Genomic DNA, 26,995 nt, shown 5'->3' with positions numbered 1-26,995 from the left:
ACCTTTAAGGAGATAGCAGCTAAGTAGACGTCAATTTCGCGCTTCGATCTTGCAACGGAACCGGTAAACAAAACGGGGACTAATTTTCCAGAAACACAATCCTTACGAATTAGCCTCACTAGACCTACTCTCCTTGACCATAATACTCGGACACTCGAATACACAACAACCTTTTTTCCCGCCATCAAGCAGTAAGCAGCGACGTTTCAATTCCGTTCGGGAATGATGTGGCCGAGATGTTGAGGACGCGGCCACGCCTCCTCGGATGCTCCGCCCGGCCGGGCTACTTCTCCAACACCTCGGCGGCGTCGACAGCTGCGCCGGCCGATACACACACACACATAGACACACGTACACACTTACATAGAACCTCGACACGGGTCTGACGGTGAGTGAGTGACCAGTCGCTGCGTTAGCGGCCGCCGTCCGGAACAAAGCTACCTACGAGTCCGAGCGATTCATCAAAAGGGCACCACAAGCACTTCGCACTTACCGGGGTTGCCCTGCGGTCAACTACAGAACCCTTTTTTCAATCTTTACTTCTATTTATTTCTTTTTTTTAAATTTCAATCTTCTTCTTCCTTTCCTAGTTCTTATTACTATTTCTTGTTGCCCAAATCCCTATTTGTCGTTTTCTGAGTTTCTTTTCATGTTTATTTCTATCTTCTTTAATTCTTCCTACAATTTCTTTTATGCAAATCTTCTTCTTATCCCTATTTCTATATTTCTTTCTTACTACCTCTATTTCTATTTATTTCTACCTTCTTTCTCTTCTTCTTCTCCTTCATTTACTTTTTCTAATTCTCGAGTATTTCACAGATTCCCCAGCACTTCTCAGGAATTGCTTCCTGTAATATTTTGCTTGTAGAGTTCACTTTTTTTACGATTTTTCTTCGTTCCACTAGTGTGCTTCGGAGCATATGCTAGAAACATTGTAAAATTTTAGTACAGAGCAACTTTTACGATCATTATCCTATGTTTAAACATAAATAAACATAAATCCCCTAAGCATGCATTCAAACATGCCCCTTAATAGTTTAAGAGACTTATAACTCTGCTTGCTTGCAGCTGTCTAACGAGTTTTTTTTTTCCCATGATGTTTTTGATTGCATTCTTTTGGTTCTTTGTGGATTTTTTCACTGCATTTTTCTAGTTATCTGAAAGATGCTTCTCAGTGTTTACCGATATTTTTTCTTTGAAACTCTACCACAATCTTCTGGACGTTGCGCTTCTAATCCGTTTTCTTCTAATTTTGCTCATATCAAAAACAAACTCCTTTTTTCGAACAAATTTTGAATAGCTCTCGCTCTCTTTCTGCTAGTGCTAATTTAATTGTTCGCACTTTTCGGGATTTTCTGCTGAAGTCATTTCAGATTTGACTACGATAAGATTTTTAATTTGATTTTTTTCCCGAAATTTCTATTGCATTTGTCTGTCTTAGTCAATTAACAGCTTCGAAATCAACTTTACGAATTTCTTGACGTATTTCATATTCCGAAACTTCTGAGTACTCTTCGTATTACAACAGTTTTTATTCTTCTATTTATTCATCATTTTTTGCTTTTAATTTACTTTGATTTAATTTTCAATTTACTTCTCGTAATCAAAGCTATCTACATAATTCATCATGAATTAATTAAGTACAAGTAATTATACTAATATAGTACATATATTAATATAGTAGTATAGTATATTATATTAATATAGTACGTAATAAGTAAATATAAGTAATTAATATCATAATTAGTAATTATACAAAGTATTTGATGTGCGATAATGTAAGGAAGTATAAATATAATAAAATAAGTATAAATATAAAGTATAATAAAGTAATTAATCCAAACCTTCTATTCAAAGCCATTTTATTCATCATGAAATGTTTTTTCAAACTATCCTAACATTAGCTTTTCAGTAAAAAAATAATAAAGATATCTTTACATTACGTTTTCTGAATTTTTTCAAAAACACATAAATACGTACAACAACTCTCGTGGATAATTTCTTACGTCCACCTTATTAGGTTTCTGTGCGTTTAAACTCTCCGAAATTTGATAATTTCCCTATTCCTGCTCTATGGAACACGAAATCTATGAATAGCTATGAAGGATCGTATGCCCAGAGAGTGAAGTTGGGAGCAAGTTAGGCAGAGGCGTGGTGAACATTATGAGTGGAACAAGTTGTCACATTATGCCTCAATGACAAAACGGAATGCTGTCATAAATCCTGAACCAGTGCCGGCAGCCACAAAGAATTTTCTTCATGAACATTCCTATGGGAAAGAATAATCATTCGAGAAGGGAGACGACGGGGAGGTCCTCCGATTATCCGCTTGATCTAATGTGCATGTTTTCTTAATCAACTATTATTATTTAATTATTTTATTTAATAGGAATATGCAACTGTAGATATCTACTTGTTCCTTTGAACTATGTCATCTACAATTGGATTTGGTTAATTTGCATTGAATTTGGAGAAAAAAATTATTTGCGTCGTGAATTCTCACTCAAGATAACTTTGAGGGGATTTTAGCAAGAAATTCGCAGGCTCTTTAAACATTTCTGGATACCAGTAGGGATGTTATTAGTGCTGCTAAAATTTTCCACCATGATCGAAATCCTCAATAGATGAATAAAGGATAAAAAGTATAAACAGGATTACTGTATTTCTTACGATCTAAAGAAAAGACCTCCGTTCTTCCTAAGCGAACTGAAATAAATTGTCTCGATTTTTTTTTGGCGGCTAGATAACTCAACACTCTATTCTTTATACATCGGAGAGTTCCAGAAAGGAAATAATAGTAAGAAATACGGTAACTGCTATTAACACTAGCTTTTTGTACTACTTTTTAGTTTACTTGGGTAAATCTGCGTAGTAAAAAAGATATTTTAAAAAAATATATAAAAATAGAGAAAAATAAAAATAAGATAAATTTAAAATATGAGAATAAATTCAAAAAATAAAATAAGAAAGGGAATTCACTAATTAATTCATCGATTCTTGCCTACAACAACAAAAAAACCAGGATACGAATTCTATTTTAATCCACGTTTTTCTTTGTAATGGTCCTACACAGTTGTATTTGCTTTAAAAAAAAACTTAAGAATTAAAGTGGTTTATTTTTGTCACAGTCTAGGAATCAAATTGTGTTTATTTTTACGCCTACATTTATAAGCTCCTCAATATTTTAGAATGTGTAACATTTCACTAAGTTGAATAATTCTTTTTGTGATTTTAATCTGAAAAATAAACATTTTCTCCTCCAAATCTACCATCGAGCGAATGATCTACAACTTATTTCAACATTCCACGTCCACAAAAATCCACGAAGCGATCTAATCTTGATCTAATCAGTGCTTGAGCCTACTGTTTACTAAGACGAGTTTTTTCATCATTTTTCGTTCCGATTTACTTGAATGCTCACATAAAGCCCATTTCAATGAACGGTTGACCTCGGATGTCCTCCACCGCATTCTATGGATGTTTTTTTCAAATTTCTCACATTCTACATAGGTTTCTTCATCCGGCGCTCAAACACAGCGTTCTGGGAACCATTAAATGTAAATTTGTCTCAAAAAAATCATCGAGGACAAATATAATTCCGCGGTAATTTCCCGATCTAGTGAACATTTTTCCTTCATTCATTCCATAACTGGTTTATTGGCTCTTTTCATGTTTTAAACTCCTCTCATTACAAATATTTCAAAATTTGTTCCTTTTTTATACTCAATGTCTGGTTGCTGAATGATCGAGCACTCGATTTATTGGATATTTTTGTCGAATGGGATGGTATATTTTCTATACTTATACGAAAGAATCAAAAAATTGTGCCATTGGTAACATATAACATGTTGGGAATAAATGAAAAATTATTAGCTCATAGCAAATAATTAAGTTTATTCCATATATACAAAAAATAGAATGATTATTGACTACTTGGGAAGTTGGACATAGATATTACATTACTTCACCACTGGCGCATAATACAAAAACTTTTCAGGCGGTGTTGGTTTGTTTCACATCTTAATGTGCGTTTTTTAAATTGTTTTTACCTTTTTCAAATGAACTCACCTTTACTCAGTGAATCCCTCTAGCTCTCTCTACGTACGTAATCTAATTAATGTATCATAAGCAGGTCTGCACAACTGTTGCTCAATTTTGTGTTTAAATTCATTCTTCTATTCATTCATTCATTCATTCATTCATTCATTCGTTCGTTCACTCACACATTCATTCATTCGTCCATTTATTCATTCATTCATTCATTCATTCATTCATTCATTCATTCATTCATTCATTGACTCACTCATTCACTTTTCATTCATCCATTTCTTCATCAATTTCTCAAATCACATATTCATTCACATGTAGACTGTCTTAAGGGGTTATTTGCAATCTGCACCTTGGGTGACTTGATCATTATTTTTCAAAACTCCTTGAATTTTCGGGAGAGAGCAGAAATTCGCAAAAAAATGGCTGGTGATGGCTGAAATTCACAGAGTGTTCCTCTATGGCAAGGGTGTTTTGCACGTTAGAGAATCATTTTTTCTGTTTTTTTTTTCTAATTTTTAACTTTGTTTTCTTATTAGCGAATTTTTATTGCTCAATACAAAACTTTTGTTGCTAATTCATTTATCGTTTTTTTCGACTAAGCGGTGACCTCTCTTTTATATCGATACACAATATTATACAACATAAATACTCATTACAACAATTATGAGTATTTTGGTCCCTGTAGCAGAAAATTCGTTAGATTTATCTCTTTTATTCTAACTTGTGTACTGTACTCACGGGATTCAAGCCAGTATTTTACTTTTACTACTACTACTATTACTACTTTTAGCAAGTACTTTTTCTCTCAATCGGGTTCATTCTCCTATTCTAGATAAAAAAGGTTCTGAAAAACGTGGTATGCATGAATTTTCCCACCATTACCTAGAATTTCATGGTATTTCCTGTGAACTTACACTTCTTTAGCATTTTCTGTAAACTTAACTTCTGCTTAGCTGGGATTTCTTGAAAATCACTTTCAACCAAAAATTCTTTCCCTTGAAAAAACTTCTGTCATTTCCGACGCGCGTGTCCGATGACAGCGGCGCCCCTTTTCTAACATCTGCTTGAAAACGTTCACGTATTTTTCAGAAATGAGTAGTCTGCTGTGTTGGTGTTAACAATTGCGGATCCAGGATCTCCACATGCTTTTCCGTGCCAAGATTCGCATGATCCTGATCTATTCACTGATTATTCGTGCTGTGGCTGTGCCTGTGAATTGCCCAACGGAATGTCGTTGTGAAGTGGAATCAAAAACGGTGAGCAGCTGTTTTTCGAAAGTTCGCCGCGTCTAGCTGGCTTAATAGCTGTTTTTCGTAGCACGGGTCAGCCATGCGAATCCTCTTAGTTCATTAGAAGTCCTTTTAGTCGCCCATAGAAGCGCCGCAAGCGTGAATCCCAAAGCTTTACAATTCTTCTTCTTCTTCTACTACTTCATAGAGAAGCAAAACGAATGAGCGACGAGTGACTGCGGACGTTTAGCGGCGGACTTATTGAGGTTGATGTGAATTTGTGCTGGCAAACTCCGGCAAGTACACTAGTGCTCCGTGCTTCCTAATCCAATTAGCGCAATCTCTGCTGCGGCGAATGATTGAGTCAAAAACCGAGGATAGCAGGGAGCATTATGAGCACGGTGTGTCGACGTCAGCATAAAAGCAATTACAGGAAATTTCTTTCCCTGGAAAGTCGTTTGGGAATCGATAGGAATTCTTATACTGCTTGAATTCCTCGGGATCCTGTTTATTTACAAGGTTCTTTCAAGTTTCTCCATCTTTCGGAAGGATCTAAGTGCTACGAATATGTTGGAAAATTGAGCTGCTTGAATCCACACTACCTTTGTTCCTTAAAGGCAAGGTTGTAGGTGGGTTATGCCAGTACGGGGTTGTAGATCATGGGGAGGAGGTGATTCCGTTCATCTTTTCCTAATTGCCGCAAAAAACGACCTGGAAGATGCGGCTTCGAGCGTTCCGGTGCACTATTTTCCACAACGAGTTTGATTGGAGCGCGCCAGCCTTGCGCACGCGCCGCATATTCCGGGCCGTTTTTTACGGCAATTAAGAAGAAATGAGACGGAATCACCTTCTTTCCCACAATTTTCCCACGCCCTCTTATAAGCATAACCCACCTGAAACCCGCAACACTCCAGATTCGTGGAGTGATGCCTTTAAGGGCAGCGCATTACGGACTTGGCGATGTTGGCGATGTTCCACGAATAGATAGAGTTACTCCTTCGTAGTCATTTGGAAAATGTCGTGTTATCCGTCTCCTCAACGATGCAACTTATTACGGATAGTAGTAAACCGGTGACAATCTGCAACGCGTCCACAGTTGTGCGAATGAGGCAGCTTCTATTGCCTATTTGAGGCTATACCACTTCAATTTGGACAGCGTGCAACAGCGAAGTTGCCCGCATTCCAACGCGTAATAGGTTGCATCGTTGGGCAAACAGATCACATAGGGCTGTTCCGGCCCTTTTTTCTAGATTACTGGGTTCTATTCGCGACCCACATCCCTACATCTATCTATTCGTGGAGCGAACAAAAAAAGCGTTAGTTCCGTTCAAAAAAGCGTTACGCAGCTGCCTCTAACATTTGCGGTTGGTGGAGGGACTCATGACTCATAAGGGAACTCTCAAAAAAAAAAAAAAAAAAAAAAACGAAACAGGAATGTTTTTCTCGATTTCATTTACACAGAGTTTGTGTTGAAAATAATTTTAAAACAGATAACAGTTTTTTTCAATGTTCCAAGACCAGAATAGCGAATTTGAAAAATTAAGAGACACTAGAGATGAAAACCCGATTTTGTGAATGTAATCAAATATTGTTTCTTAGCTTTTTTTTTCCAAAAACTACCGATTTTGGTATTTTTTCGTGTAGTTTCTACTCTGTTATTTATCTATTTTATGTTATTACTTTACTATTAACAGTTTTTACTCTGTTGTTTGTCTTAACCTACTTTCCAATACACTAGAAATTGCTTTTAATTTTTCTTTACTCGATTACTTTTTTAATTTAAATTTTACGATTGAAATTTGTTTTTTTTTTCGTTTTCTATGATCCAGTACCATAATGCGTACTATCATGGGGTTTCTCATTTAGGTGGTGTGTTCCGGTTCACTGCTGCTCACCATTCCCGACACTATTCCGCCTGACTTTGATGTGCTCATCATTCGTAATGCGTCGATCCGCTCGATCCCAAAACATGCGTTCCGTCGAATGGAACGACTACGGGAACTATACATAGAGAATTGCGATCATTTGGCGTTTCTCGAGAAATTCGCCTTTAAAGGTCTTAAAAAGCTGAGGTCAGTGCTTAATTTTCCCCGAATATTTCCACACGAATGCGTCCGTGAGCTCATCACGTCCACACACACGCAGCAACAGCACTTAGGGTCAAGTCGCAATTACGCCAGTTAATCATTTCACGCCACGCGATCCTGGTCACTGGGGACACATGATCGAACATTTGTTGTCACCGGCCGGGAGGTGGTTGTGGCGAGTAGGTGTCAACGCGCCGCGTTCAACTGTCGGCACATGAAAGAAATGTGAAAAATATTTGCGTTTAGTAGGCAATTTTCTCGTCAATGAAGAAAGCAACGCATTGAGGCGAATGCACACTAAGCACAACAACTCACACGATTAGCCCGTTCAACTTTGAGCCGCCGGCCTTAACCTCAATGAGGCAAATCACGCCGACACCGCAGGGAAGGAACTTGATGTTTTTAGGCTGATCAGCATTACGAATTGTCCACGACTGAATGAGATCCCGAAATCAGCGTTTTCTGGGATCGGTAACGATTTCGGTGTGAAGATTCATTTTCATAAAACCCCTGTTCAACGAGTTCATGGAGGAGCATTCAGGTGAGCGGAAAATTTGAATTTACACAAGTTACTCTCCTGAAATGCATTATTACTCCTCTCTAATAAATCATTGATTTTCTTTTAAATTATCAAAATTTTAATGATTTCCTTGTTTTGTATTTATCTTATTTACCTATCAAATTGAAGAGAAGTGAAGATTTCTCTGTTATTTTTTTTAATGTTCTTTGCGCTTTTCTCAACTTCTAGGCGAATGATGCTTGAATGGTGCAGAAACTCTCAGAAACCGTGCAAAAACGAATCGTGAATGAGCGATGAGTGCATCAAGAGATGCGGAAAAAAGGGTTTTATGCAAGCGCGAGAACCGTGGTGAAGTGGCAGTCCACTGAAAACTTGTCAATAACTTTCCAGTACTCAATCTCACTTCAATCTATGAGAAGAATCTTTGTTGAAGGAGAAACAGAAGGAATAAAATTATGTTTGAAATGGATTCATTAAAAACTATAGAAGTACATAGAATTCCCTCTCTTAGCAATAATTTTTTGGATGGTTAAGGTTCTTAACTCTAGAATTATTCAGCCGCAAGCTTCGCAAGTTCTTTTATTTCTACCATAAAATTAGCGGAATCTCTAGATCACTCGGGACTTTTCCATCACTTTTATTTTAGAAAAAAGTAGCTGTAATTTTTCACAGACCACCTGATTTTTCTTTCAATTTTGAGTATTATCTAACACTTTTTAGTGCTTTTTCTGATTTTGAATGAAAAGTGCCGTCTTTTAAACTGCACTGCTCACCTGTGACCTTCCCGTACAGCATACTACCTTGAAATTCAGCTTATAACCGTGCGGCCGCTCATCCGAGTACTTTCGATGGACGTGACGGACAGGAAATGACGGCAAGGCAGGAATTTCATCCGCTTGCGATGCTTGAAATTTTTTAAGGATTTTCTTGACAAACCTGCTGTACGATCCCGTTTATGTTAAGAAATTTTGTTGACTTTTCTCTATCTGCAAAATCTGCGCCTCTAAGAAAATGAAAAGAAAGAAAGAATAGAAGAAAATTCATTTGAACGACTATTTAAATAGAACAATTAAGACTTTAGATCAACTTTTATCTGTTTTTTTTTAATTGAAAAGTCATCGAAAAGCTTAGAAACTAATATATAAACCCAGAGCTGTCCAAGAGCAACGCGCTTCGACCACACAAGGTTGAAGAAATAATCTCCTAAGGAAACTCGTATAATCTTCTGGATTATTCCACGTGGTCAAAACATAAAGGAAGCATATTACGAAGTTGACATTGTGGAATTTCCCCACGAATAGACATGAGAAAGGATGTAAATCAAGGGCGCAAAGCGTGATTGTGCTCAGTTCCCCCTAGTAATCCGGAAGGAAGATGTGAGAAGGATAATTAGTTGCACCGATCTTCCCTACGATGCAACTTCTTATGCCACACGACGTCAGCAATTCCGTCGCCGTGCTACGTCTGCAATCCAACTGATAGAACTCAAATGTAAGAATTTGAGATTTTTGAGGTTGGAAAACTCTCATAATAAGTTGAATTTCCGTGATGAGTTCCACTGTTTTGCATCGCATTCCATCTCGTAATAAGTTACATCGTTGGGGAAGCGGATCACACATGAGTATTGTTTTTTTCTGGATTAATTACTAGGAGAATTGAATGTGACCACGTTCATAAACCTTTGTACGTGAATAACACTCAGCGCTAATAATGGCCATCTGACTTGGAAACAGAGTAACTTCTAAGGTGTATTCGAGCGTAAGCTGACAAAGTGTTGAATCTTCTCCATATTTTGAGATAGTCTTTCGCTTTAAGTGCTGTGAAATTTTATTTCTGTTATTCGACATCAATACCTCCTTTCTCAGGAATCTGTAAACTTGTTCGTAAACTACAGCTCTACGTTTATCTATCTGTCGTGGCGAGATCCGAACATTGTAAATTTCATGGAACGCTGTCCTTCTGTGCTCCTAAGTCAGCAACCTTCATCCGTTTAAAAATGATTTAAAATGTATTAAGGTGGGTTTCTGAAAAAGGGTGTGCAAAAATAAGAATGCGGCTTAACGAATGGTGGTTAGGGTCGATGACGAGCAGAAAGGAAGAAGTGCCTAAATTCACGTGTGGATACAATTTTTAGGACCCACTGAGATTGAAAGCCTAATAATTCATTTTTTAAGAAACATGGAATTTCTCGTAATGTCATTCTACATACAAATTTACCTCTTTTGTCATCTCGCCTGATTTATGGGGTTGCAAACGTACGCGATTCACACAATTGATAGAATACAATTATAGTACAATTATAATTAGAATTGTAGAATTAGAGTGTGTCTACGGTATCCACCACGGTATCTATACGGTATTGTGGCAAATTTTCCTTTCAAGTTAGGTTTTATTGCATTTCGGCGATCCTAGCACTAAACGTTACCGCTTTCAAGCAGTTATTGGGTTGTTTTTATTTTTTAATTTGTTACTGCTTATTTTTTTCACATTCGTATACCCTTTACAATTTCATGGCACCTAAACCACAAATTGATGAACCTCCGTCGATGTATTCAGCATGAGTGTCTATCACCTTTTCCTTAAGTGGCCTTAAGGATTTTCTGAAGTAAGAACTGTTCAGTTCTTTCGCTGACCCCAAGTTCGCTTGTTGTTCTTTGGCCCTCAGCATCACAGCTTCTATTTCCAGAGAATTGTAATCTTCGACCAGAGATAGAAGGCTGTGATATAGCCTCAGGTCGGATACAATAGTGATGGTCATCCGTCATATTAAATTTTTTTCTAGGATGGCATCAAATTCGAATTCCCATACTTGTGACTGATCTTAGATCCATTTCGTACCGTGATTCTCGGCCGATTTTCAGTCTCATATCGATCGACATTATATTTATTTTGATTTGAAAACAAAAAAAAACCTATGCTAAATGCTGTGTTGAATGTGATTCGACGGATGATTATTGATTATCAATATATGATTAAGAAACTACGAAATTATAAAGGGTGTGTGTACGCAAAAAGAAAGTAGCCAACCTTAAAAAATCCTAGAAAAATAGGATCGTGATATGGTATTTTTAAACGTGCATTTTGCTGAGGATTTTTAACAAATTCAAAATTTCCCAACTAAATTTCAACTCCTGTTTCAATTCCATTCGCGTACTTGAAGTTTCCTTTCTTCCATAATTTGCAGTTCCGAGCTCGATTTTTCAAGATTTCTTTGAATTTTCATGGCAAATTTGAGAGCACTCTTAAAATTTGTATTTTTTAGAGCAATTTAATTACAGACATGCTCATAATATAAGGGAATTATCGATCTCCGGTACAGATTTGGCTCTTTCTCGTCATGCCTTTGCAGCAATTACTCAGGCAAGTTCTCCAATGATACGGTACATTTAAATCAACGGATCACATATCGTATTTTTTTCTTGGAATGCAATTGAACTGTAGTTCACCGTAAGATTACAGTTTCAAGTTGTGATCTAGAATTCGTTATTTACTGTAATCAAGTGTTAGATGAAGAAATACGGTACCTATGTATGCAAAAATTCTACGACGGAACTCTTTTAGTTGGATTTTTTGACCGTATCCGGAGTCACCGTTGTTGAACCGCAACTATTCACCAACTCAACTCGATTCCATATTGTGCACTTCAAAGAGATGAACTGTGAAATACCACCACGTGCGTTCGAGGATCTTGCACACGTCCATCAGGTGTGTAATTACACTAATTTTCTTGCTATCGTCTCCGCTGAAACGCTTAAATTCGGTTCTGGAAAAGAAATTCTCCCAGCGAAGCAAAGAAGCAGAGGGCATTGTGCAAGACGGGTGAAAAAAAGTGTCGTTGGCGATACTATGAGAATGGGAACGACCGAACGATCGTTCAAATGGCTGAATTTTCGCGCCGTTTTTTCGAAGTTTAGCCCTCATCGGGAGCTCATTTCAATAACGACCTTTAGTGATTATTACGTGATCGATAACTATTCGTTGCACGTGAATTTTTGATTGACATTAAACGACTGAACGCCGTCGGCTTACAATAAGTCCGCCACCTGTCAATGCAGTGAGGAGTCTCTGTAAACTCTGAGGACATGCTGCAGGTCGAGATATTATAAAAGAACTAAGCTTTGCGGCTCATGTGTAGGTCCTGAGTGGATCTAAAACGGGGTTCTTTTGATGAATGAGATTGTGGATCATTATCTAGATGGTTGTTGTGTAAAATGATGAGCTGTTGCGTCCATTTGTCAACTGTCTCCGTGCGGTGAGCGATGTTCGCGTCGAAATTGTAATCTAACAGCGCCACATACACGCACGAACACACAAATTAAAGGTGGATCGAAGATGAAGGTGTGGGGAACACCGAACGGTCAACATCAACTCTTAATAAACTTCTAATAAAGCGGATATCTGAAAAACGGGGCACTCTAGAACTCTTGCCTTGATTATCCTCAGGAAAGTTTCCTCTTCACGGTGTAAAAAAAGCGGATATTTGACTTTTTAGACCAGAAAAGAATGAAAAGAAGGAAATTAGAAAGATTATTTTTCAAGGTAGGAGTTGTGTTCTGACTGGTATCAGTTACAGTTACAGAGGTAATATTTGAATTGCATCATTTAATTCTACTCCACTATAAAAGTCATGCAGTTCCGATAGAAATTTGAAATGTTACTTAATGAACTTATATCTCTAGCTCTCTACTTTTTAACTTTTTAAGAATTATCTGTATGTCTTGAAGATAACATGCATATTCATTATGGTTCTTTTTATTCCTAAACTTTTTTCGAATTCCTTTCATTCAAAGCGAGCATGCCACTATCTAGAGATGGGATCCCAATTAGAATTAATCAGCAGGTTGTTATGAAATAGAAAATTGTTGTACTTTTTGAAATATTGAGAAAAGAAGGAACTCAATAGAGAATTTTGAACTGATATATATATATATATAATATTAATGAAGTAGAAACATAAGATTGTCCATGAAGATGAGTTGAGGGATATTTCAGTAGGAAATTTCTCCGACAGACACGATGTACACGTAATTGTTCGTAACTTCCCTATTGACTTTCTCTCCCCCTTAGACTTTCTTTTTTTTCTGCACACCATATTGAATTGGCAAAGTTCGTTTTCATAATCAATCCGTTTATTTTTATCTGCACTCGAAAAAATGTTTTCTTTGATTTTGAAACCGAGACATTCCTATTCCGCAGAATCGTTTCTTATGAAAATTTGAAAAAAACACGAAAAAGGAGAAAAAGGATTGTGAAGAAGATGAAAAGGGGTTAACCTAGGGCTTGCACACCTTAAGCACGTACAACTGCAATTAAGTGGAAGAAAGACGAGAACTGTTTAAAATAATTCTAAGGCCAACAAAGAATGCCCTCCATTATTGGAATTGAAAAACAAATCTTATTCGAGGTTGCGAAGACGTTCTGCTACCGGAAATTAGCTGCTGACCAATAATCGTACATATTCACGAAGTGCACAATAAGTACGTGCATGTGCAGGTCGCGTATAATTTAGAGCGATGTGCCATCATTTTTTGTTTAGCTTTATTACTACTAATTACAGTACACCACTATTATACTTATGTTACTCCTTATTCTTATATTATTCGTTATTTATTTGAATTTAACTTCAGGTACATAGTTATTCAATAAAATAGGTATTTTAAGTGAAGTTTCATAAATTCTTCAATTCAATTTTAATAAACAAATGATAATAGATCGCTTTCTTTTTTACCTATCCTTCTGCGTATTTGTTTCCTTTTTCCAGGAATAAAAACTCAGAATAATGGGAATTAGGCGATTTCTTCAAAAGTAAATGTATAATAAAAGAATTAATAATAAAAATGAATCATATATATCGTATCATAAGTTTTTGGTTAACAAATCGTCAACTATAGACCACACCAGCTATCAATCGATATTCGATAATCCCGCATTATGGTGGATAGTATTTTTAGTTTAAAAAAAAAGAAAGCAGTGCAGAGGAGTGTAGCAAAATGGTAAGAGAATTCCGTGGTGGTCTGCATGGTCGACAGCTCAACACCGCCGCCGACCGACCAAGCTTTTCACCAGTTGGGGATCGGGATTGGCACTTGTCTGAGATTTGTCTGTGAAGAGAATTGCACTGGTTCGATATATATTTTTTTGATTTATTTATATTTGTTTGATTTTTAATATTTTAATATTTGTTCGATTCTTGAAATAATTACACGAGAAATATATAGTATATGGGTTCATAAAGGTCGACTATTCTGATTTGATATCGATCGCAATGGAGTGTCCGGGATCCAAAAGGGAGATTCATCAACGTTAAGTGTTGTACTTTATTCTCTTTTGCTTTATTTAGAGCTGAAATTCCTTGAACTCTTATTTCCTTCACTCGCACTAACATTCAAGACTGTTTTCACCCTTCCTTTTACCCGAATGATTTCCTCTTAACCTGTTAATAGGAAATTTCCCTATTCTTTGTCATTTTCACATTTCTCTTCTGCTTGCAAAGACTCTGAGATGAGGCCTGTTAGGATTTAGCCGTATTCAAACGAATTCCATGCCTTTCACCAGATTTTCTACTAAAAGCCACCTTGGCCACGACGACACGGCAATGAATTACATACTAACGACGACGTTCCGCCGGAGTCTCACAACTGTTGCGTAACTCGAACCCGGGACAACTGTCATGAAATTTGAAACCCGTTTTCGGGATCAACGCTTGTGGATTGTGTTAGAATCATAACATTGAGCTCAAAGAATGATCTTAATTCTGGACCCTGGTCCTTCTGTCGTAGATATCCTAGGACATGTAACTATATTTACTTGCTCTCAAGAAAATTTGTTGGAAGTCTAACAACTGGATTTTAAAAAAATGAAATGTACAAAATTTAATATTATAATACTTAAGGGAATAACTCTTAAAAACCATCAATAAAATTAAACTAAAAACTAACTAAAATAAAGCTAAACTTAAATTTAATTCTTCTGTACCAAAATTTGGTTTATCTACAAAATCTTTTTGTAAAAGTAAAGAATTTCCAGATGAAATGCTCTTTTCGAGAAATTACTGTAACAAAGCTGAAAGCTTTAGAGAATGTAAACTAACGGAATCACCACTGTGCACTTTTTAAATGTGGCACAGTCAGTAGTTTATCTTGTAATTAATGATTGAAAAGTGTGCGTGTAAAAAAAAAGAAGATTATGCAAGAATTAGCAGCTGAGGAATTAGGGATTAGCTGCACGAGAAAGAGCTGTAGAATTTATTTGAAATAAACAAAAATTAAAACCGAAACTCTATAACATATTCTGTTTAATTCGTAAATTCATCATTGCTTATTTCAGATTTCCGAAAAAAAAGAGAGATAAGCTCATTCTTCATAACAAATCATTCATAGGATCTAATACTTTACGAGCATATAGCGGAATTTATTATTGCAAGAAATTGGAATTACTGAGATAATTAAAATCTGACCCATAAACAAGTTATGACTATTACATGCTGTTGAACTCTATTCTATTGAGAATTACCCGCAATATATCGTGCATTCTTTAAGTGGTGGAAATTTTGGACGGAAAAAGTTTGGAAAAATCTTAAATAATTGTTGAAGTAGACATTTTACAATATATTTAGCAGTAGAAACATTTAAAGACGAGATATCGCCATTTTGGTGATAGCAAGACCAAGTGGCAATTCGTTTCGACTACGATGTTTCCGTGCAGTGAATGGAATATTAAATAAGTTAATAGAATAAATGAATACTCATCGTATCATAAGCTTTTCGTTATCATGATCGTATTGTCGTGCGAGGATAACAATGATTTCCTTTATTTATTAGGAAGTTTGCAAATTGAAGGCACCTTTTTTCGATATCCATTTATTTTTCAAAATTGGAGGTGATTTGGGCGACTACCAATACCTAACGTCTTCACGACCAGTTCGACCTATCAGGATGATATTGAAAAGATTTTACTTGTATTTCGTAAAATTCCTCACGCAATAGATTTTCCTTTAGAAATGGACGTTTCATGTCTTCCTCACTTTTCTTCATTTGCTCTATTTATTCTTTTTTCTTCAAAATCGGGAAGCACGGCAATTCAAATCTGACTTGACTTAAAGATGTATTATTTATACTGTTTTACGCAATCAATCACTCCATTTAAAGATTTTTCTCAAAATACGGTAATCTCCTTCTTGATCGTCATCAAGCAAGCTTCAATATGTGACTCTAAAGATTTCATTTGTTGACAATTCTGAATTCTTTATTGATGCTATATTTTTACCTTTATTATTATTGTATTGTAAAATTTAAGGTTTTGATTCAACGAAGTCATATCTCGACGATCGCCACGGATGCGTTTAGTGGGATGAGCACCGTAGAAACTGTTGAACTCTATGACAACCGTATAGAAACGATAGCGGCGCGAGCATTCGCATGTAATTAGCTTTTTGGATTTTTTTTTTCGAATTGATCTCACACATTTTTCTCTGTCAAATAGATTTCTTTATTTTCAGCAATCGTTAATCTTGGACGGATTCGCATAGCTCGAAATACTATTCAAACTCTTCAAACCGTCGAGTCGTTGTTATCGCAGGCTATTCAAACTCGTGTCGAGGAAAATACTCTGGAATGTGGTTGTGATCTACAGTGGATGACGGCACATGAGGTATGAAGGAGCGCTCTAATTACTATTTTAAAGGCATCACCTCACGAATCTGAGATGGTACGGATTTCAGGTGGAGTATTCGTATACGGGATCGTAAATTATATGGAGGGGGGGGGGGGGGTGATTCTTTTTAATTACCGTAAAAAACTGCCCGGAAGATGCAGCGCATGCACAAGGCTGACGCGCTCCACCGGAAATCCTTACAACCCCAGATTCGTGGGGTGATGCCTTTAAAGGATGCAATGTCATCGGAAAGCGAAAAAGAACGTGGTTTCTTCCTCGCTTTCAATGTTGATTGCCGCTAACTTCACACCTACCATAAAACATCAATGGGTGGTTGTAACTGCTGCATTCGAGATGCCGCAAATAAGACGTAGTGGGAAAAACTAGGATAAATGACGGCTTTCTCTGTGTGCACTAGGACTTGTTTTTGTGTTCGTGGATGTTTGCCCCATAAAAGAGGTCAGAGTTTCATTAAGCGTAGATGAGCTGCTCCAAAGGGGCACAAAACGGGAAGGTTTCTTTGGTTCATATGGCACAGTAGGCTCATTTCATTCAATGTCTTTGCTCGAAACCTCGGAACTTGATGGGTGGATGTGGATTTTGATCTTTTCCAAAAAGTAAATTGTTTCAAATAGCACCACGAGATATAGGACAAAGGACAAAGTGACTGACGTTAATCATTCCGCTTGGGATGCGCCACCACGTTCACTTCAATTCAGAATCGTTTGAGGTTTACGAACGTGTAACTGGCCCATACGATGGCTTGTGGTGGCTGGCCAATGTGTCAAATCAGTGTTTTTATCCTCCCAGACAAGCCTGGCACCAATTTATCCACCCCGAAAGGATAGACGACGCGTCCCATAAAAATTTATGAAATAACGCTGTAGCAAAACTCCTAAGAAAGTGTGGTTTACTCTGATCGTGACAAACTGTTGAAAATTCATGAATTTTTGCAAATAAATTCCGAAGTACCATGGGATCTTCTCTGACATTGTTTATTGCGATTTCTTTGCCAACGACATGTCATTTGTCATATTTTTTTGAAAAAAAGGAAAGTTGTCAATTGTGATGGTTTCTGTACCTGTCAATCATCGTGTAGATACATCCCTCCTGTCAGTGCCCTCCGATGTTTCTACGTATCAAATTTCAAAACTATTACAATGTACAAGACATGACATTTCTTTTTTGCTCTTGACTTTTCGTAGAATTCAGTTTAACGAAAACTAAAATCTTGCGAAAAAAGAACGTAGAAAAAGTAGTTTTTTCTTTCAATCTTTTTCTGAATTCTTCAAAGAAAAATTGACAAATTTTTCATATGAACCAGTGACACTATAATTTCCAGAAAAAATAGCGAGTAGTAAAATATTTACGAGTGGGAATGAGATGTTCTGGGAAAGAAATTTAAAGAAAAAAGATTCTTACAAGTAAACACTCTGAATTAAGCAGTTTCGAAACTAAATAATTCCTTATAGTGAAAACTCTAAAATGGATTACACCTGCCGGCAGATCCTTGGTTCTATGTGCATCGAGGTCTTCCAAAAAGAAGTATTATTGGAATTCTTTTCACGGAAACTTTTAGGAACTCTTTTCGCTGAAGTATCGAACTACGAATGAATTAGGTTTCTTTTTCCTGGAAAACGTGAAAAAAAAACTAAAAAAAAAGCGCGCTTCAATCTTACACAGATCTTGAGTTCACTTCTGTAAGGTTTATTGGTTCAAAACATCAGTTCATTAACATCTTGAGGACATCAGTGGCATTATTGAGGAAATTTTTGGATCGGTTCCGGAAAGGGGACGGTAGGAGAAATTGTTAGGAGATTAGAGATTGGAATACCAGCAGGAATAAAGCACAGCAAAGTCCGTTCAAAAACAAGTCGTATCTTTGTGTTTTACTAGGTATTAGGGGAAAAAATGAATTAACTAAGATACAACTACTACTAAGTGATTTTTTTCGCTTCAAAACAAAACGGAAAACTTTTCGGATCTACAATTTTTGGCTGTCGTTTGCAGTTCTTTTGGATACTGCAGTAGAAGCAGAACTCGAAATTATATTTTGTGTTTATGAGTATGTGAATCACTGGAGGAGAATGGAATTCATTCTTTCAGTGTTGTCACCTTAGTTCCTCTGGGGAAAGATGCTAAAAAGTATTTGTATCGAAACTAACCTGACGGAGACCAGTTCTCGCCGTCAGTACACTCTTTCAATTTACTTGAAGCCCTAAAGTTCAGGAAAAACGCCTCGCTGACGTCAACTACTGCAGTGCTAGTGGAGTTCACCGAACTGTACGGAACTATCTGCGACAAAATTGCTATCGACCACCACCGACTAGAAATATACCAACAGAGTATACTTTTGTTGTGACCAATCACGACAGGATACGTGGCGATGCGACAACAAGTTTCGCTAAATCCCGATTGTCTGTTTATACGTTTGTGCCTCTCGTGTGCATGATGCTGTTGTGACCGTATCGCTCCAATAGCTGTACCCATGTCCTTATAAATAAAATTGGAGTAGTGAACAATTTTCGAGTGAGATTACTGTACAGACTGCCGTGTGCATTATTCAGAAAATCCTCGTTATTTGCTGTGGCCATGCTATTTCGGGTTTTAAATGCGTCTTTGGTTTATGCTATGAACAGTTTCTTTCACTGTAGTTTCTCTCATATGAATGATATCAATAAATGATTCTTTCAATGCCATGTATAGAAAAAATGTGTTTCTACTTCAGAGATCAAGCAAGCACTGGCCAAAAACGAAGTTTTTCAAGTTCTGCTTCACAGATAATTATTACATTTGAGCAAAGGATAAGGAATGTTCATGTCGGTTGCTACCAAGTTACGCATCTGTTTTGTTGAAAAATAAATGTTTTCAGGAAAATATTTAGATGCTTAGTTTAAGGACAGCGTATCACGGAATGCATGACGTTGGAATCTCTAAATGATAGCTAGTGCTGGGGACGGAGGGACGAGTATAAGAGGGGATTAACTCAACTTCCCATAGGACTCTGTTACCTGACTCACTGTCATCGTTGATTTTGTTGTCTCAGCAGTTTCAACGCTTTCGCCGGCGTCTGTTTTGGATTTGACAGAGTACTTTTGAATTTACTTTCACGGATTTATTGAACCAGATTCCGCAGCATGAACTTCGTTTAAGAAACAACATCTTACGATCCTTATTCAGTAGTTGATGGATGAGAGCACAGTTAGAGGAACAAGCTCGTTAATCGCAAAGGGGCTCGCTTTTGAGCTGATCATTCTGAAATAATAGATTCCTTCTTGAGTCAGGATCAAAATGAAAACGCGACGTAAGGAAATGGAACAGAACTGAAAGAACAAAACACACTTTAGCCATTGAGTATGATTAGACTTTCAGAGTTTTGCAAATATATGGAACACTATATGCATGAATCTTATGACATTTGTACCAGCATGTAGTTGACGCAGAAAATCTTCTGCGTCAACTACATGCTACAAGAAAATGTTTCGAATGCACCAGAAAATGGAGCGATAGAAAACAGAAACATTTGTCTTTTCTAGAGCAAATAGGGAGCAAATAGGGAAACAATATAAATCATTCAGTCATAAGCTGCAAACTACGGTGTATGAGGGTAATCCACTGTATAATTTCAGAGAAGGACTGTTTTCAAGCTTTTTCTTTGTCTCATTATCTCGAGCAGACAAATCATACCAACGTCTTTATGTTTAAGGTAAATCACTGACGCCTTTAGCTTCCATGGTAAACGGCAATCGTCTCCATTCTTAAAGAATCAGTACAAGCGGAAAAATCAATTGCAAGCGTCATCGTTGTTGTGCTTCTGTTCTCAATCTAGATGACTTACTTGGCTCAATCGGCAGACAGGTGTTACGGCCTAACGCGGCTATCCGCATCCTCGCGGGTGTGTCGTCCTGATATCCCGAGCCCATCCTGTTCGATCTTTAGCTAAAGTTCTCATAGAATCTACCCATCCGCCGCTATTCCATAAGCGACGGAATTTTAGGTCCCGAGTGAACTACCTGTCAACGCCAAGAGTCCTCTAATCTTCCTTCATTACCTCCGTCCAAACTTTCTTTTACGACCAGGGGGCCTTTTCTAGTTAGGATCTGCAAGGATCCTCAGAACAAGAACAAGACGATCAAACGGTCTTCCCACAACCTGACCAAAGAAGCGAAGACGATTTTCCGTGACTACTTCAGAAGGTAGGACAAGATATTGGTGTTTTCCTCACGTCTTCTCTCGGTACACCATATCCACTTCCAAGTAACGTTTTTGTTTTCGTTGTAGCACACCACTAGCCCAAAGTAGCCAACATCCATTTAAACAGCTTCCATTCCATGCATTTGCATCACCGTCGACGGCGCCAAGTCTCCTATTCATACATGATAATAGGACAAATCGCAGATAGGTAGATTCGCAGCTTGCCTTCATTGGCGATAGTGGTTGACCACGCGCCTTGGGACAATGAATTGAATCCCGAATTAGCTCTAGCGCATCTTTGCTGAATATCTCTCTCATAGCTGTCATCGGTTTTCAGCATACAGCGCAAATAATAGAACTCATTCACGATTTCAATAGGGTGTCCGTCCACCCCGACTTCTGCTGAGGGTCTCGAGGAAACTCACATTTGCTTGCATTTATCAAGACGGAGTCGCAGTAGGGTGCAGCTAATTTCAATACGAGATTAACACCTGTCGTAAGTTCCCACTGCTAGAACTGCTAGAAGAGAATACTACAACAATGCCGGCTCACTCGAGATCCACAAATGGACGTGCGAATGGTGCTGAAATGAAAACGGATGACACTGTTCAACTGTTCTTTGCATTATGTTATCGACTGCAAAGTTAAACAGGAAAGGTCCCGCCACGGCCCCTTGTCTCACTCCAGTTTCCACTTTAGACGGTGTAATACATCCAGCTGATATTCGAACCGCAACAGTTGTTCGTCTATTCATATCGTTTATTAGGCATACGAATTTTCCTAAAACTCCATCGTCGCAAAGCGCGTTGAGAAGTCGACCTCTCTGAAGAGAGTCGAAAGCGGCTTTAAAGTCCAAAAAACGCTAAATAAGCTAAATGTTGAGATTTCGAACACTTCTGCCTAAGTGTTCTACTAAAACCTTGTACCTTACGCGCAGGAATGATATTTTTCGGTAATTCCTTGGTTCTGTGACGGGTGCCTTCTTGTGGAGAGGAATTATTATTGCGTGTCTCTACGAATCAGGTATCTTCTCGTCAATCCAAATTGAACGGAAGATCTTCGTCATCTCACAAATCCCAGAAGAAGAGAGACATTCCAGCATTTCTGCGCTAATTCCACTTTCAGTTTAATAAAGTGTTGAAATGTTCCTTCCAGTTTAGGTCAGGCGAACACCTCTTCATCTTGCCGAAATACTGCCTTAGCCGGATATATGCTTTTTTTTATGGTTTTTGTCCTCCGACGCCTTATCAAACTCGTTCGCTCTTGACGTCCAGCCGTTCTCACGATCACATTCTACTGACGACGCAGCCTCCTTCTAAGACGCTTCTCCTGGCTGAAATCACCAGCAGTGGGGGCAACATATACAGAGCTGTACGTGGATATTGTCTCCGCAGATGCAAAGGCGGACTTCGTCTTTGGTGCTGAAAAGGGGAGCGTTTTCTGCACCGTTTTGAATTAAGTGAAAGAGTCAGCGTCGTCTACTCTCTTTCTGATCCGTGATCCAATATTAATCGACACTCGTTGGCCGAACTTCTTCCTGCATCCCTCGTTTTTCGAACCTGCCAACTCGAGCTCCGATTGGTTTTGAGCTTCCCGATACCTTTTCTGCAACAGTACCATAAAGCTGACAAAGAAATGTTTTTTGTCAGAACGTAATCGAGCAGAAGCTTGAGAGTGAACATTTACCGCATTTTCATCTTAAAGAAGTATGTTGCTAAATGTGCAACCTAATGCAATGCGCAAATAGGGCCGACATCTCAAAATAATCTTTTCTAGTCTTGATACCTTTGTCTACTTCTTACCTCAGTATGCTTCGGGTCAGTTGTTTTCCCAACATCTGTTTTCTTTTTTTGTTAAATGCTCAATACTTTTCCTATGTGTCTATGTCTTCGTACGACTCACATATTAGTGCACTAGTACTTACCCTTGCATACACTGGGGTTCTTTTCTCACCTTACAGTGTATGAAATTATCTGCTGTTATTTCATTTATAATTCAAGTGCAATTCAATTCAATTCTGTTATTTCAAGTTTTTTTTCTTTTTCTTAAAAACGCCTTCAAAATCATTTGCTGTAATTTTTTCCCTGTTGTCGCATATGGATGTTAATGAGATAATAGTAGTAACAAAAGTAAATATGATATCACTAACAACGAAGTACGATAGTAATAACTAATATGTGTCGTATGAACGAGTTACACACACACAAATCCTTATCATATTCACGCCTATGAAACACAGAATTCCTTTGTATACATCTACACTTTTACATTTGTATCCAAAAGAATCCATAAATATTACACTTACATACGACAAAGTACATCTATGCTCAAGTGATCACGGATTACGATGAGACAGCTTTGAATGTCGACGCCAAACGCTCTTGTTCGAGTAGACAACAGTAACGCTTCTATGGTAACGCAATTTTTCTACACGCTCGAATATGGCAAAGAACATTATAATTCTTTAGTAGGTTTGGTGAAAAAATCTGATAATCGTGTTGGCAGTCCTCCTTTTGTATTTGTAGCTTATCTCATACGGCTCACCCATTCACGACTCTTTGTCATCCCCTCTTAGTAGTTTTATTTTTTAGCTAAAGATTGAGTATAGCTGCGAGAGCACTCTCTTCCAACCAAAAGTTCTCGCATCAGCCAATTCAGCCTCCTCCAAAATGGATTGGGTCACTAGTGCAGATCACGAACAATAATGCGTACGCCATTGTCTGCGGCTCGAAGATGAAGTCGTCTACATGAAAGTACGTGTAGCTGCATTTGCTGTGTTAAATAGCGATTTTATAGAAGTTTTACTTTTCCAAAGGTATACCGTCTCATTATGCCGAGTAGGCGACTCTGGAGTCGAATGAACAGCAAAGATACTTTCTCCAAGCTAAAAAGGAGGTTGACATCTCTCTCCGGTTGGAAGGCCACCTGTAGTGAACTACTGCCAAGAGGTACTTAGCACCAAAAACTAGATATTAGATTAGTTCTTGTGTTCTTAATTACTTCAATGTTAAAAGTTTTTGCAGCGATAGAATTTGATCAATATAAGTTATTCGAGCCTCTTATTATAACCATGTATGCACTCCATTAATACTACTACTTTAGTTGCATGTGTGATCCATGTATCCAGATCACAGAATTTGACCAGTATAGTCACCTGAGCTTCAAGTGACTCAAGTAGCTATATTAATCGAGTGTATGCATAGCTTGTTTTAGCCCTCGATCAATATAGCTACTTGATCCGCATGTTTAATCCATCCATGTGAACCTCATATATCCTTAGAATATGCGTCGTAGTGCCGTTACATCCTTTTGACCTCACATAGATCTCCCCAACCTTCTTGGTCTTCTGCGAGAGCTTGCACAGGATCAATCCATTCGTCGATATTCCATATTCTGCGAAACTTTACGTCTCGCCTGAACTGCCTGTCACCGCCAAGTGTGTTCAGGTCCTCTTTCACCACCTCAGTCCTCAACTTCCGTTTTTGGCCAAGTGACCTCTTCCACTTCAAACCCAACAAACTCCTTAGAAGCCTTTGAACAAGGTGATCTGCTGGGGGTGCTTGTAAAGAAAGTTCCAGCGGATTTTTGAGCATGCTTTGATCTTGTCTTTGCAATTAGCGGTAGCGCATATCCTAAACAGATTCACTTTTGTTGCAACCTAAATAGCTGCTTACCTACCACCAATCCCATGCCACGTCACCGGCTAATTCGTGAATTAGTAAACCGTTTTACAAAATCAGACACATCCATTTGACTTTTGTGATGTGAGGTGAACCTGTAATTGTACCAAAAGCAAGAGAAATCCTCTCGTGAAATATGAAATAAGAATGTATCTAATAGCTTCAAATTACATATATGAAAAATTTCCTTGAAAACGGAACATTCCAGATTCCAAAACTAATGGGAATGAGGATTATCGGTATCCTGTAAGTTACGAGCTTTTTTATAGCCTAACTTATTTCGGAATAGAGGGACCTTCTGTATCTCTTACCTCTTGGAACTTGCAAGAGGAAAAAGACTTTGATAAGATTTCCAAAGTTCGTGAAGGTAATATCTAGAAGAAACCGACTCTCTTCTTATTAGAACATCACACAAGATGGAAAATACTTTTAACTGCATTGTTCTTTAACATATTCGATGATTTCGACAACTCAAACCACTCTTCTTTACATATCTCCTTGTAACTGCGCAGTTCCTTGCATCTCTACGGCCAGAAGAATATCTAAGGCGGTTGTCTGCATCTCCATGAACAACTGGAGCGTGACTTCGTCGAAGTATGTTCGTGTATCCCTTGGCATATCCACTAATGTCTGGGGAGCGTTCGCGAAGAATGCGCCGGGACCCTCTTCACCGTTTCCCATCTGCTTGTCTCCTCAGTAAGAAGAACCAAAGACGATTTCCTGTAGCTACTTTCGATGGCGGTGCAAGATGTTGATATTGTTATCATCCATATGTCACCCGTTGGTATACATCAACAACCTCCGCGTAAAGATCTTCATTGTGGCTTACTTTAGGCGAAAATTACCCAAGCAGCCGTTTGAGGAGCTTCGTTTCCGTGCAGTCAAGCCTCTCCATGACCGTAGATGGTGCTAGCCAAGTCTCCGATCTGTGCATCATGATAAGATGAATAGCGGATAGGTAGACTCGCAGCTTGACTTCTTTGGTGAAGGAGGTCGACCACAGGCATTTTGTTGAAGAGTTAAATACAGAAACGGCCTTAGCGCATTTTTTGCTCTCCGACCATCCTTATTCCCGTTCGAGGGTTGACCTCATGTTTTGATTGCTATAAGTAGACATTAGTGATTAAAATGCTTATTGCTTATTTTTACAAAAATAAATCCATTATTGTACATGTTATTACGTATACTACGTTTTAGTAGTATGCACAATGTTGTCGCGGTGTTCAGTCCATATAAAATTTTCATTTGAACGGATACTTTAGCAGAGAAGAGCTGGTGATTTCGTAACAGTGAGACGTAATTTCTTCAGTTTTTTTTTTTCAAAAAGTCTCTCTGAGATCTGAAAATTCCTTGCGATTGCAGGTGTCGTCGTGTGCGGATTTGTCCTTCTATGTCGCTTCACTGGAGTTTTGCGAAAGTTGAAATTGTTGGAAAAAACACACAAACGTCAGATCGTTCAGCGCTCACCGCTACTATGATCGGGAAATACTCGGAGTCGGTGCGAAGTGGGACAAACTTTGAACCATTACTACCTGTTTGATTGTCTCCATACTATATGCTCAGTTTAAAGATTAAGCAATGCATGTCGAGTTCATCTAAGGAGGAATTGCGAACGACTCATTAGAGCAGATGTCACTTATTCGGAAAGTCTTTTTGGATAATCGCGGCAATTCTGGAGCTAATACATGCTATTGTAAGAGTGCAGTTATTAGAGTAAATCGATCATCTCAGGTGTAGTTTGCTGGCTCTAAATAACGCTGTATATTAGCGGCTTATCCGCCGATATTCCGAAATAGGGTCTGCGCTATCAACCTGATGGTAGTCTATTGGTCTACCATGTAATGGAGAATAAGGGTTCGACTCCGGAGAGGGAGCCTCAGAAACGGCTAATCACATGCAGCGGTTCGCCATTGACGGTAATCGGCGTTGCGACTATTTGCTGATTTTTTTTAACAAAAGTTTCGGCTTTTGTAGTGGCTGGCGAGTTTACATTGAATAGAATAGAATACTCAGGATATTTTTTTTTTTGCCTTGAAGATTATTGCCTTGAAGAGGAATTTTCCAAAAATGAAAGTCTTCTGGTTCCTGGGTAGTACGATAGATATCCACACTGCATTTGCATGGGTTACTTTATCATTTGGTTTTGAATTGATATCGCACTCCTCTATAATACATGATTTGGAAGAGAGGCCCCCAAATTGCCCCATTTTTAGTCGATGATGAAATAGTTGAGCCGAATTCTTCAGAAGTAAGAACAAACATGAGCATCAACATTCCAGATGCAAGAACCACAAACACAACAAACACTGCCCAAAAAGCAACATTTTGCAGGTAGTGCTGCATAGATATTTGTTACATCTGAGCGAAGGCTGAAATCCTTATGCCGATTGCGACAAAGCTAGGCTCGAATCTTTTGCTTTGTTCTTTTGAAACAAATACTTTTAGGAAAAAGCAAAGATGCTTAAGGACGCAGGATTCACGTTGTTGAGATGATATTTAGTGCTGGCGATCTGGTCTACGGTATGAGAGAGATCAAATCTCGTTTTCCGTAGGACTTTCCTAACCGACTCATTGCCAAAACCG

The 26,995-nt window shown here is 38.0% G+C and overlaps 3 protein-coding genes across 3 annotated transcripts; 1 reads left to right on the top strand and 2 right to left on the bottom strand.

Annotated features, from left to right (window-relative positions):
- Positions 1-5,192: 5,192 nt before the first annotated feature.
- On the top strand, positions 5,193-19,001 carry RB195_009299 (uncharacterized protein; the record flags this gene model as incomplete). The annotated part of the gene is made up of 8 exons (XM_064189798.1): positions 5,193-5,306; positions 7,146-7,351; positions 7,773-7,907; positions 11,165-11,246; positions 11,448-11,591; positions 16,182-16,305; positions 16,384-16,535; positions 18,768-19,001. 8 exons carry the CDS (start codon positions 5,193-5,195, stop codon positions 18,999-19,001), a joined length of 1,191 nt encoding a protein of 396 aa, XP_064047381.1.
- Positions 19,002-20,759: 1,758 nt separating this feature from the next.
- On the bottom strand, positions 20,760-21,059 carry RB195_009298 (uncharacterized protein; the record flags this gene model as incomplete). The annotated part of the gene is made up of 1 exon (XM_064189797.1): positions 20,760-21,059. The coding sequence occupies one exon, from the start codon at positions 21,057-21,059 to the stop codon at positions 20,760-20,762; it is 300 nt and encodes a 99-aa protein (XP_064047380.1).
- Positions 21,060-24,031: 2,972 nt separating this feature from the next.
- On the bottom strand, positions 24,032-24,325 carry RB195_009297 (uncharacterized protein; the record flags this gene model as incomplete). The annotated part of the gene is made up of 1 exon (XM_064189796.1): positions 24,032-24,325. One exon carries the CDS (start codon positions 24,323-24,325, stop codon positions 24,032-24,034), a length of 294 nt encoding a protein of 97 aa, XP_064047379.1.
- Positions 24,326-26,995: the final 2,670 nt, after the last annotated feature.

Source organism: Necator americanus, chromosome III, assembly GCF_031761385.1.
Source record: "Necator americanus strain Aroian chromosome III, whole genome shotgun sequence".
NCBI classification, from domain to species: Eukaryota; Metazoa; Nematoda; class Chromadorea; order Rhabditida; family Ancylostomatidae; genus Necator; species Necator americanus.
The sequence above is the reverse complement of the archived record's forward strand: the minus strand, read 5'-3'. Positions and strand labels throughout refer to the sequence as shown.